Source organism: Myodes glareolus, chromosome 3 (assembly GCF_982192425.1).
Source record: "Myodes glareolus chromosome 3, mMyoGla1.1, whole genome shotgun sequence".
Classification (NCBI taxonomy): domain Eukaryota; kingdom Metazoa; phylum Chordata; class Mammalia; order Rodentia; family Cricetidae; genus Myodes; species Myodes glareolus.
In genome coordinates, this window is record NC_142028.1 from 67989930 (window position 1) to 68003641 (window position 13712).

The window sequence follows — 13712 nt, forward strand, 5'->3', positions numbered from 1 at the left end:
CATTGAGGGAAACTTTGAGACTTCAAAGCCCACCCCGCAATGACTCACTTCCTCCAACAAGGCCACACCTCCTAACAGTGCCACTCCCTTTGGGGGCCATTTTCTTTCAAACCACCACAGAGTTCCAACTCTGTTTTAGAACCAACTTCCTTAAGGAGAAAAAAAAAAGATTATTATTATTATTTTTTTTGTAAAAAATTGGGCTGGTGAGATGGTTCAGCAGGTAAAGACTGTATAGCCAATGACGACTTGAACTCCTCATCCTCCTGTCTCTACTTCCCAAGTACTAGGGTTACAGAAATTCACTCCCGTGCCTGCAAATTTGTTTTCGGTGCAGGAGACTGGAAATGCTCACAAATAAGCAAATAAATATTTTGTTGCTCAGCCATGAGCAACATGTTTAGTGCCTGGATTTTTGAGAAATTAAGAAATAATCATATACACTACAGTAGAAGACAATCATCTAAATTGTCGTCAACTGATATCTGAAGTCAGGCATGTTATTAAATATTACAACCAGGGGTGGGGGCACAGCTCAGTAGTAGAGTACTTGACTACTTGTCTCAAATTGCAGGATTCTGGGTTCAATTCTTTTTTTGTTTTTGTTTTTTTAAGACAAAGTTTCTTTCTTTTCTTTCAATTTTTACATATTTTATGTACATAGTACTTTTTTATTTAATTTTTAATTGTCTTTATTGAGCTATATATCTTTCTCTGCTCCCTTCCCTTCCTCTCCCCTCCTCTTCTATCCTCTCCCACGGTCCCCATGCTCCCAATTTACTCAGGAGATCTTGTCTTTTTCTACTTCCCATGTAGATTAGATCCATGTATGTATCTCTTAGGGTCCTCATTTTTGTCTAAGTTCTCTGGGATTGTGAATTGTAGGCTGGTTTTTCTTTGCTTTATGTCTAAAAGCCACTTAGGAGCGAGTACATATGATATTTGTCTTTCTGGGTCTGTGCTACCTCACTCAATATGATGTTTTCTAGATCCACCCATTGAGATAGGTAGGTTTGGAGCCTGTCCTGGAACTCACTTGGTAGACCAGGCTGGCCTCGAACTTAGGGAGATCCACCTGCCTCTGTCTCGTGAGTGCTGGGATTAAAGACATGTGCCATAGTACAACAATAAGATAAAATAAAGACGTCGGTCTCATGTGAAGACCCTCACACAGGCTCCTGCAGGCAGGACATCCTTCAGAGCAGGGGTGCACAGGATGGGATGCTCCCTCAGCATCCACTCAAATCCAAGTGTGACTTAGGACAAGGACAATCCCTAACGGTGCTGTCAGGGCAGAGGCCAAGTCTCCACTGTCAGCTGGTGAGGGCCTGAGATTGCTAGGCAATTCTCCCAGACTTTCAGCACTTGGCCCCAGCTACAAAGAACTCAGGGAGTGTGAAGGAGGCCACCAGGCAACATATAGAGCAAAATCACATCCTCAAATAATTTAATTTTCTGCCTTAGTTTATTTATCCTGGATTGGTCCGAAGGCCAGGTTCACATTCAACATGCAAGAACTACAGAAAGTCCCTAGGGCCCACATTTCACCCACCCTCCAATCGAAGATGGAACTCTTTGGAGATAGAGTGGAAGGATCCCCACTTGGCAGGTGGGGAGACTGAAGGCCAGAGGCACCATCGGTGCCTTCTCTGTCACCTGCCACCATTCCTGCTTCATGTCATTGCACTCTCTTGGCACCCAGGAACAAAACAAAAGGCTCCACTACCTTAATTATTAGTCAACCCCATATGCATTCATCTCCAAGGCTTGACGCCTCTGCTGGAGCTTGTCAATCCCTGTTCAGAGGGGCCATGCAGAAAAGGCAAAGTATAACCAACCATCCCGGGATGCTGGACTGACAATGTCCCCAGCCCACTTGGGAAGCTAAGCTCTGGCTCCTCTGGACAGTCAGATTGCAGAAAAATGAATGAAACCAATTGGACATTCACTGTTGCTAAGGCAAGGCAGGCAGCAAGGGCGAGGTGAAGAGAAGGAAGGTTTCCTCCCTGTGCCCCAACGGCCTTGGTGCATCTGGTCTATCACCTGCAAGCTTATATACACACAGTCTCCTTCAGGAGAAACTTAAATTAACATGGTGGTCAGCCTCTCCTCATGGGGGAGGGGGCAATATGGTGTGTTTCAGAATACCATTCTCCTGTTCTTCACGGAGTTCTACACCACCCTTCACTCCCATCCCCATCATCCATCCCATGAAGCCAAAGACAGAATTCAAGAGGACAGTTTCTTTTCTTTTCCTTCCATCCTTCCTTCCTTCCTTCCTTCCTTCCTTCCTTCCTTCCTTCCTTCCTTCCTTCCTTCCTTTCCTTCCCTCCCTCCCTCCCTCCCTCCTTCTTTCCCTCCCTCCCTTCCTTTCTTTCCTTTCTCAAGACAGGGCTCCTCTGTGCAGCCCTGGCTGTCCTGGAACTCACTCTGTAGACCAGACTGGCTTGGAACTCAATAATTCTGCCTATCTCTGCCTCCTGAGTGCTGGGATTATAGGCATGTGCCACCACCGCTGCACGAAGACAGTTTCTTCTAGCTTTTTTTTAAAATCCCCTCCCCTACCCCCGCCATTGCCTCCATCATGCCAGTTCCCTCCCTGATACCCGCTCTCCACCAACTCCTCTGACCCAACCGCAGCAAATGTGCAACGGAAGATCAGAGCAGCCAAAATGACTCTGAACAGGGGCTGGGGGTGCAGCTCAGTGCTGAGACATTTCTCTAGCACGCACAACACTTGGGGCTCAATCCCACGTATAGCAACGAGCAAAACAAACAAAAAGCAACCACCCCACATAAAAAAAGCTCTTACCAAAAAGCCAACATTAGGGACAGAGCAAGACCTGGGTGAAATGAGGAGAAGGGATAGGAGGTAGCCTGGGAAACTCCAGGAGAATGGAGCAACCACATCAACCACCACCTTCCAATATATGACAGCAAGATAGGCTTCTTTCTCCAGGAAGCTGGGAGACTCAGTAGAGAATAAGGCTGGGATGGACTTTGGGAACACGGGAATGGGTGGATGCCCTGCAGTACAACTGGACATATATCTGCTCACACCTGCTCTTAAGTCTCTCTGCAAATACACATGTCCCTAACACATGCTTCTTATGCCAGCACTGGCACACATAGATCTCAACACACAAAGGTTCATTCACACCCAACATAAGTCTGTACATTTAACTGATACATATGCATACAAATATTTTGCATGTACATCTTATTCGGGAATATATATATATACATTCTTGGGCATCTAGCCACACATGCATACATAAACATACATGCTACACATAATGCATACAACTTCATCCACACATGCCTGTATATACCCGCCTACATGTTAGCACACACACATTTCTGTTTGCTTGCACTCATGCATACTGATACTCACGTACTTACTTGTGCATAACCACACACAGGCCTGCAAATATACACACTTGCGTATACCCTTAGCAGTGGTCCTGGTGCCCGCACGATGCCTCCCTCTGTTGGAGACAGCGGATAAGTTCTTTCCGGTTGTCTAGGATAGTGTCGAAGCTCTCTTGCAGTCGGGCCTGCTGGTCAACCAACTGGTGCTGGAGAGCCCGGATCCACTGAAGCAGTGCCAAGCGACGGTACATCACCAAGTGCGCATGGTGCTTCTCCTTCTCCTGCTCCTTATAGCGCTCCTGAGCCTGCAGCTGCTGCACAGCCTGGGCCACAGAGGGCAGAAGTGGATCCAGAGGGCTTGGGCCTCGAGGAGTCCCACAGGTAGGCTCTGGACTGCTGCTGAGGCTGTCGATGCTCAGGGAACTACTGGCATAGCCAATGTCCTCCAGAGGCGAGCACACACTGCTGGCAACACTCAACTTCTCAGGCTCAGCACTGGGGAGCTCTGCACCCTCCGGGGGACTGCGGACTCCCGCCTCAAGGAGCCCAGTGGTTTGGAAGACCTGGTTATCAGAGGGTGACTCAGAGGAACTCCTCATCGGGAGGGGTTCCACTTTGCCTGGCACACCATGCCAATTCTTATTGGCATCCTTAGCACTCTCCACAAAGTTGGAATTATTGTCTGGTTGGAGCTCAGGTTGACATATTCCAGGAGGCAGGCCCCCCAGGAATTGGGCCCCCTCTGCTAGACCTGGCTGGATGGCAGCGAACATCTGGTCTGTGAAGGGGAAGCAGAAGAATAAGTCACAGCAGGACAAGGCGGAGTGGCAACCTGGGCCCCAGTCACCGCTTCATGGTTTCCTTCCCTCCTCTCTGATTAGTCGGTCTGTCTTCCTCATAGGGTTTTCCTTTTTCCCTTTAAGGCTGACTGTCTCTCCATGCTACACACTTCTCCGCAAGCCACTCCATTCTCTGTGGTAGCTTCAAGAACCATCATGTGTGAGTGACTTAGAGAAATGTGTCCAGACCAGAAACAACTGCTATTCAACTCTGCAGACTACCAAAGGTTCTTCAGATACTACCCATCCAAACAGCTCTCCCAGCAAGAGAGCTACCAGATGCCTGGGAGCACCCTGGGCTCTTACCCCCTTTCTTCACCCCCACCTCCTGTCGCTGTCCACATTCTGACAATTCTTCCTCTTCCCTCTCATTTGGCTCTGATTTTTTTTTTTCCCAGATGAATGTCACAGACTTTTCCCTGATCCTCCTCCAGGGGCTGGAGAGATGGTTCAGCCATTAAAAGTACTAATAGCTCTTCCAGAGAACCTGGGTTCAAATCCCAGCACCCACCCAGATAGTTCACAATTGCCTATAAAGTTAGCTCCATACCAACACCCTTTCTGGCTTCTTTGGACATCCACATGTGTGCGCGCACACATATACATACATTTGTTTTAAAAATTTTAAAATGATGCCCGGTTAAATAACAACAAATAATATTTTTTAAAAAAGAACATATATCAGCCTGGGGGTGGTGGCTCACACCTTTAATCTCAGCACTTGGGAAGGAGGCAGAGGTAGGTGGATCTCTGTGAATTAGAGGTCAGGCTAGTTTACAGAGCAAGTTCCAGGACAGCCAGGAATACTCATAGAAACAAACAACAAACAAACAAAAACAAAACAAAATCTGTGTATATGTGTGTTTGTATATATAGAGAGAGAGATGAGCGATCACACACACACAAATTTAGCCAGGTAAGACAGCTCATACTTGTAATCTCAGCACTCTGGAGGCTGAGGCAGGGGTGGCCAGCCTGAGCCACATAGCAAAACTGTATCTCAATAAAACACAATGACCCTTCTTGCAAAATGTGTAAATTTGACTGGAAATGGCTTTGAATGCTGCCCCTAATTTACTGTTAGACCGCTGTAGTCCTTGTTTTGCCCGGTCCTCTGTACTGTTACCACTCTGTCTGCCTCATCCCACCAGCCCACCAGAGACCTCCCCAGGCACACCATTATCTGACAGTGTTCATTTGGCCTTCAGTATTCTCAAATTCTGATTTTGTGTTTAAAGTCTCCCTGTCTGAGCCTGAAAGACACTGCGCCCTACCCTGCTATACACAGAAACTTACTCTGGCTCCCCACAGACCCTGGCACACACTGTTGATGGCTAGCAAATGCCTAGCCAACTGGAACTGATTGCTTAAACGTCTTGTGATCCTTTTTTATCTGGCTCCTTGGCCAACACTAAGAACGCCTTTATACAACCTCTAGTGCAGTGGTTCTCAACCCGTGGGTGGGCAACGGCTCCTTGGGTTGGAAAAACCCTTTCATAGGGGTCCCCGAAGACAATCGCACAACGTAGATATTTATATTATGATTATATTTACATTGTGATTCATAACAGTAGCAAAATTATTGTTATGAAGTAGCAATAAAAATAATTAAATGGTTGGGGGGGTCACCACAACAGGAGGAGCTGTATCAAAGGGTCACAGCATTAGGAAGGTTCTAGCACATACCCAGCAATAGAAGGTATCACTGCTGAGAGTGAGAGAGAGGAACTACAACAGGATTCCTGACCTCAGGAGACAAAGTAAGGTAAGGGCAGCCGGAGGCTACTGCGGAGGACCCAGGGCCGCAGAGCCGGTCTCTGCCACGCTAAGGAGCCCCTTCCTGTGGAATCCACAACAAGACTTTCCCTCCCCTCTCAGTGCGCTGTGCCCAGTTTGCTACATCCTGAACCCTCCTCCCCTCCCTTCCCTCATAGCAGCTTTTGAGTCTGAACTGATAAGAGGTTCTAATGACCACATTACCATGACTGGAAGAATCGAGAACTCCTTAATAAGAAATACTATTAAGTCAAGCAGCCAGTAGGAAGGTTCTCCCCCATAGGTGGTGGGGACCCCACACCCAGCAATGGGCAGAAGGGGACAGATGCTTCACCCTTTTGGCTCATGAGAAAAGGCCTGAAGCTCTTCCCTCGCTTCTATTTTAAAATTTTTCTTAAAAAGTCTGGCCGGGCTCAGAAAGGCAGCTGGGGTGAGGCAGACTGAGATTGGAACTAAGGATCCAGGTTCAGAGTCAGTGAAGAGTGAGTCCAGACATCCCAGGATCTGGATTCCCCCCAGCTAATCCACAGTGTAGGTGTGGAAGAGGCGGTAGTAGGATGGGAATTGGCAGCTGAGACTGCACAGAGACCCTAATCTCTGTAGAAGCAGCTCCCCACCCCGCTCTCCCGCAGCGGGGCCCCAGGCCCTCCATCAGGGCCCGGACTCACGGCCTAGAAGCTCCTGCAAGGCTGGCTACGGTTCTTCCGGGGGCCTGATCGCAGCAGGGTAGCGGGGGTGCTCGGCCTGCGCGTGCACGCGTCTTGGCGCGGCTGCGTGGTCCCTGCACCGCTCGCCCAGCCCGGCCTCGACCTGCAGAGTCCAGCGCGTCTGCGTGACTGGGCGGGGCGGCCTGACCCACGTGGGCCGGCTTGGTTCTCCGCGCAGGAACTGCCTCTTCCTGCGGCTCGACCTGATCCTTCCAGGTCCGGTGTCATCTCATCACCAACGTGGCCCGACGCCTGGGATCCATAGGTTCGCCTTGCTGCAGACATGGCGACGATGTGACTCCTTCCTGGGTTTCCCGGTCGCTCGGGAGTCCTAGAGGCCGCTGTACGCGTCTGGTCCCGCTGCTGTCTTTACCCTGCCCCGCTCCTTTGATGTTTTGCGCACACTTTTCTGCTGTTAAAGTCCCCCTTCGTTTCCACTTGTAGTTTGGATCTTTGAGGACCCTTCTGAATCTTAGACCTGGTTATTCCCTCATCTAGCCTGGGGGCAAGGGGACGGGGAGACGGACGACTTTTTTTTTTCTCCACATTTCTCATTGTGCTGTGCCTATTTAATTAAATTCATGTAGTGAAAGCTGTGTGGATTTTGTTGTTTTGCTTGTTTGTTGTTTTGAGACAGAGTCTCTTTATGTAGCCCTGGCTGCCCCGGAACTCACGATGTAGACCTGACTGGCTTCCAATGTACAGAGAGATCTGCTTGCCTCTGCCTCTCCAGAGCTGGGATTAATGGTGTTTGCCACCATGCCTGGCTATGGTCTAAAACAGAGGTTCTCAACCGGTGGGTCGCGACCAGTTAGACACCTGCTCTCTTAACCTCTGCCATTTCGCCACCCCCAAGGGACTCAATTTTCAACCAAATAACAGCAATTCCTGACCCAATGATAAAGGCATCCTCTTGGTTTCAACTTGATTTCAGTCCACTATTCTGCAACCTACTGACCAAATGACTCAATAAATCACACCAGCAAATAAGGAGACAAAAGGGGAATGAGAGAGATGGTGGCAATCGCTGTTTTAGGACGACAAAGCAGGTTACGTGCGGTGGCACACATCTGTGATCCCAGCACTTGGAAGGCAGAGGCAGAAGGATTCCCGTGAGCTCAAAGCCAGCCTGGTCTTCACAGTGAGTTCCAGCCGAGGCTACATAGACTCTGTGTCAAAATCCAAACCAATCAGCCAAACAAACTCAGGCCACTCCTTTGAACTGGAATATGTATTGTGACAACCTCAATCCTGTTTCTACTTCAGGTGCTCTGAGGGCTAACTGGGCTAGGGTTATGCAATGTTCTCTCTATCCTGGAGCTAGGAAGGGGGTGTAGCTTGGTGGTGGCTCACTGGCCTAACACAAGGACCTAGGTTCAAGGCCATCATTCCAAATAACTGTTTAGAACAGCCCTTCCTTCAGGCTTCCAACTCTGACCACATGGCTCACACTAGAGCCCCATGAATCTAAGGATAGGAATCCTGTTCCTGGTAAGTCGTGGTTCTTTCTTTAGAGATGAACTTAAAAGGCAAAGTAGGGGCTGGAGAGATGGCTCAGCGGTTAAGAGCACTGACTGCTCTTCCTAGAGGTCCTGGGTTCAGTTCCCAACACCCACATGGCAGCTCATACCTGTCTGTAACTGAACTTCAGTTCCAGGGGATCCAACACCCTCACACCAGAAACCACTCTCCTGCCATCAGGAACTCCTGAGGTCGCCTGCTCAGAGCAGCTGTAGGCACTCAGATCAGGGGAAAACAAGTTGTTTCAGGATCTGGGGGTTCACAGCTCCCAACATTCCCTCATGATCTTTCCCTCCCTTGCTCCTGTATTACCTCCTCCCTCTCTTCAATTGGATTTCTGGAGCTTGGCGTGGTGGTTGGTTGTGGATCTCTGCATCTTGTTCTGTTAGTTGCTGGATGAAGGCTCTATGATGTTAGTTGTGGTGTTCACCAATCTGATTAGAGGGGAAGTTCAGTTCAGGCACCCACCCCACTATTGATAGGACTCTTATTTGGGGTCATTGTTGTGGATTTGGGGGAATTTCCCTAGCACCAGGTTTCTTTCTAACCCCATAGTGGCTCTATCCAGATCTCTCTTCCATTGCTCTCCCACTTCCTCCCTCTCTTCCCTTAACGATCCCATCTCTCCATGTTCTCACTCCTATCTCCTCCTCTCTACCCCCTCTCACCCCCAGATTGAGGGGACACAGAATCATCTACATGGTGCTGTTTTTAAGGCCGTGCAGAATGCCGTAGTTATACGACAATGGAGACTTACTCCAAGTGTGTGTAAGAAAGCGTCTGAGGCCAGACAGTGAGAACCTCTACCCAGAGTCTTTGAACAAACTTCAGGTCAGAATTTATTGATAATGGGCAGTCCAGGATATTGGCAATGACAGAAATTTTGTGCCGAAGAAAGATACAGGCACAAGAGTAGCCTTCTCAAGAGACAGGACAAACGTGCTACAAGCGTTAGTGCTGTGGAAGCAGACCAGAAAACCTAGGGAGTCAGGAGGCTCAAGCGCTGGTGAGTCCTGAGCCTGTCTCTCTTCCTCCTTTGCCTTCTCTTGGGAGGAAAGAACCTGGGACATAGAGATGGGGTGGAGGCAGATGAGAGGCCCAACTGCAGTTAGATCGCTGGGTAAAGTCCAGATGTGTGTTGGTTGGAGCCCCGTGCCCAGTTAGCCTGGCATATCCAGATGAATAGACAAGGTTGTCAGATCAGGGGAGTCAGACGGGAGGGGGGCTAAGTCATGGGTAGAAGCCTAGGTGGCACTCAGCAGCACAGCAGGGCCCTCTGCAGGATGCAGAGGAGTCAGACTGAGACTCAGAGGCGGAATGTGACGTCTGCCCTCTGGGCAGGGGAGGGGTTGGCTGTGGAGTAGGGTGGTGTTTGAGACATGACAGCCTGAGCCCAGTAGGGAGAGTGTTTCTCCAACAAGTGCACCCTCAAGCATCCACCGTGTGCCAGGCACAGAGGCTGACCGGGAGGGGAGGCAGTCAGATAGAGAATAGAAAAAGGTTCAGATGGAACTAAACATTGGCTGGGTGACTGCAGTGGCCATTTTCTGAGGGCCTGCTGCCTACTTTGCTCAGGGCTATGCCTGACTTCAGCACAGTGAAAGGGAGGCTGTAAGCGACGAAGTGATTGGCAGGTAAGCTTTCTGTCTTCCTGGTGCGACACCAGTGACCAGGCTGACTTTGGGATGTGAGGAATCCCTGAAAGTTGGAAACCGGCTTGTTCACCTGGGAAATTTCTCTTCTAGTCGGCACCACACATCACTATTCAGTGACTACGTGGGATGGGACGCACCTCCCCATGCAGGGTGACAGAGAAGCACTGTAATCTTGACAAAAATCAAAAGAGTGCTGTGTTGAGTAACGGGGGAGATGTGGTTAGTGCAGGGGCTTCTGAATGGGGCCATCAATGTGATGGATAGATCACCTGCATGGGGACTTGTGGCTTCCTGTCAGGATGTTATCTAGAACCAGCTGGTCTATTCTTCTTTCATTATCACTGCATCTCAGAAAAGCTCATTGATTTCAAGTACATAACTGTGGGGTGGGTTTGCTTTCTCTGTGAGGCTTGGTGATAAGACAGGAGAATGCCGTGCAGTAAGAGAGATGAGGTTCACAGTCACTTGCCCTGGACTCCCAAGATGTGGACCACAGCAATGCTTAGCCATTATCCCCATCTGTGGGCTCACAATTTTCCATTCTTCACCTCGCTTGCTCTGGAGACTCATGGGTCCCCGGGGACGTGGGATGGGGAGGTTTAGCACCATCCTCTGAGCACAGCATCCACAGTCATCATAAGAGCAACTGGGGCTGCTTGCCAAAGAGCATCACATAGGGCTGTTGACTGTTGGCATCCCCTCCTACAAGGAGGGGCAGGGAGGGTCACTGGATCCTTCCCCGAGTATCCAGCCATTGCTCCCAGCCAGTTGTATGAATTCTGCCCTAGCTGCGTGGGTCTCAGGAAGGGGCGGTGTATATGGTCGTCTTGGAAGACTATGGGAAAGAAGCTCCATCTACGTAGTTAAGGGAAGCCTTCCCCATGCTGGGTACCAACCTTCTAGTGTAGCTTCTTTGGGGTCAGTCACGTTCCTACTTGCAAACCCTTGTCCACCTGTGCTTTGTAAGTGAGCTTGACGAGCCCACTGGTGGACCAGGAAGAAGTAAACTTTGGTTTGCTGTTGGGATCAGATCCTTAGCATGCGAGGCTGAGGCTGGGTGGGAGGAGTGAATTATGGCTTCTGAGCTGAGACAAGAGAAGTGGCCAGGGAGTGACAATCAGATGAGTGTGGGAATCACATGGTGTTTCTGTTGCTTCCTGGCTTTGTGTCTGCATCATTGATGACCTCTCACAGCCCACATCAGTTCCGTAAGTGATTGCGACGCTGTATTTATTAGGATGCTTGGGATCCAAATTAAAACCACAACTCAAAGATTCATCACCACACGTGAGGAGAATCCAGGGTGGATGAGGCTTCAGGATTGGTCAATTGTGCACCCAAAGGACCTTAGGAGAATTTAGAAAGGGTCCCAGCCAGGTGTCAGCATGAGCTGAGGGAAGGAAAGTGAGAAGAGGCTAAAACATTGCTCCTACTGAATACTCGAGGTGGCATGATCTCGGGAAAATCTTTCAGCTTCTATGAGTCCCGGTTTCCTTGATTGCACAACTGGAGGCTCAGGAAGATGGTTGTGGAGTCCTTGTACCTGGATGGCAGCAAGCAGCAAGTGACCCTTGTGGCTGTTAGTGACATGTGGAAGCTGAGGTGCATGCTACCAAAGCACATGAGGATGGAGACCACATCAAGGTCCAGAGAACTGACCAGTGCAAGTCAATGGTCAGTGCCCTGAACCCAGAGCATAGGTGATCTACCCAAGAGAGGCCAGAGGGATGTGTCATTACCAGCACCTGATCCACACTTCAGGGGATGTGTGCCGCCTGGAGGGTCTGGGAGGACGCATCCATGATGGGAGCAAATAGCAGCTGCAGCTTCTGAGCACAAATGAGGCTGGTGCTCTGGGCCTTGCAGTCACAGGGATACGGGGAACATTCTTTGTGGGGCTGGGGAGATGGCCCACTTAGAAAAGTGCTAGACAAACAAGACGAACTGAATTTGATCCTCTGAAGTCACATTAAAAATCCAGGTGTGAGTCAGGCAGTGATGGCACACGTCTCAGCACTTGGGAGGCAGAGGCAGGTGGATCTCTGTGAGTTCAAGGCCAGCTTTGTCTACAAAGAGAGAGTCCAGGCATCCAGGGCTACACAGAGAAACTCTGTCACAAAAAAGCAAAGCCAACTGTTGTATGAGCCCACTTGTTTGTTTCCCCACCGCCTGGCCACCCAAACTCCCGAAATAACCACATGGAAACTGTATCAGTTAAATCACTGTTTGGCCCATTGGTTCTAGCTTCTTATTAGCTAAATCTTACATCTTAATTTCTATTAATCTGTGCATCACCACAAGGTCGTGGCCTACCAGCAAAGTTTCAGCGTGTCTGGCAGCAGCTCCATGGCTTCTCTCTGGCTCTGCCTCCTTTCTCTCAGCACTCAGGATAGTTTTCCCCACCTAGCTCTGTTCTACCCTATCACAGGCCAGGACAGGGTCTTTATTCACAATGGAATCCACAGCCTACAGAGGGGACTCCCATGTCAGCCAACACACCAAACCACAAAACACAGCAGAAGCCAGGAACGGTGCATGTGCGCATGGAACCTGGAGGAAATCTAGGCTCCCTGCACGGTCACCCCGGCTGAACTGAGCTTCACAGCAATAAGAGATTCTCTTTCGGTTTCAGCCAGTCCAGACCGGATCAAGCCAGTTCAGCCCCCCTGACTTGACAGCCTTGTCTATTCATCTGGATATGCCAGGCTAACTGGGCACGGGGCTCCAACCAACACACATCTGGATTTTACCTAGCGATCTAACTGCAGTTGGGCCTCTCATCTGTCTCCACCTTACCTCTATGTCCCAGGTTCTTTCCTCCCAAGAGAAGGCAAAGGAGGAAGAGAGACAGGCTCAGGACTCACCAGCGCTTGAGCCTCCTGACTCCCTAGGTTTTCTGGTCTGCTTCCACAGCACTAACGCTTGTAGCACATTTGTCCTGTCTCTTGAGAAGGTTCAGAAGTCACATGGTCATCACAAGAGCAACTGGGGCTGCTTGCCAAAGAACATCACATAGGGCTGTTGACTGTTTGCATCCCCTCCTACAAGGAGGGACAGGGAGGGTCACTGGATCCTTCCCCGAGTATCCAGCCGTTGCTCCCAACCAGTTGTATGAATCTTACATCTTAATTTCTATTAATCTATATTTATACCAGATCAGACCGGCTTTGACTGGTCCAGGCTGTATCAAACCGGTTCCGACCAGATCAGGCCGGCTCAGACCGGTCCCGACTGGATCAAACTGGTCCAGACCGGATCAAACTGGCTCCGACTGGTCCAACAGGCTTTGATCGGTCCAGACCAATTCTGACTGGATCAAGCCGGCCCAGGCCAGATCAAACTGGCTCAAACCGGTTCAGACTGGTCCAAACCGGATCAAGCCAACTCCAATCGGATCAACCGGCTCACACCAGTTCTGACTGGACCAGGTCGGTTCAGACTGGCTTGACCTGGACCAAACTGGTCCAGATCGGATCAAACCGGTTCCAAACGAACCAAATTGGTTCAGACCAGTCCCGTCCGGATCAAACCAGTTCAAACCAGCTCAGGCCGGGTCAAACCGGCTCCGGCTGGTCCAGACCAGATCAAACCGGCTCCGACCGGTTCAGGCCGGGTCCAACCGGATCAAGCCGATTCTGAACAGATAAAACCAGATCAAACCAGCCCAGACTGGCCATGACTGGCTCAAACCAGTTCTGGCTGGATCAAACTAGTTCAGACCGGACCAAACCTGTTCCGACCGGATCAAACCGGCTCCGACTGGATCGAACTGGCTCAAACCAATTCAGACCCGGACAAAACCGGTTCAGACCGATCCAGACTGAATCAGACCGGATCAGACT

At 49.9% G+C, this 13712-nt stretch overlaps 1 protein-coding gene across 1 annotated transcript; it reads right to left on the minus strand.

Moving 5' to 3' along the window:
* Positions 1-2330: 2330 nt before the first annotated feature.
* On the minus strand, positions 2331-6836 carry C3H1orf216 (chromosome 3 C1orf216 homolog). The gene is made up of 2 exons (XM_048434402.3): positions 6656-6836; positions 2331-4150 (listed from the first exon to the last, which is right to left on the minus strand). The coding sequence occupies exon 2, from the start codon at positions 4143-4145 to the stop codon at positions 3453-3455; it is 693 nt and encodes a 230-aa protein (XP_048290359.1). The 5' UTR covers positions 4146-4150; positions 6656-6836; the 3' UTR covers positions 2331-3452.
* Positions 6837-13712: the final 6876 nt, after the last annotated feature.

Excerpts from the sequence above, each read along its gene's own strand:
- C3H1orf216 (XM_048434402.3), bottom strand. The coding sequence starts at position 4,145 with ATGTTCGCTGCCATCCAGCCAGGTCTAGCAGAGGGGGCCCAATTCCTG.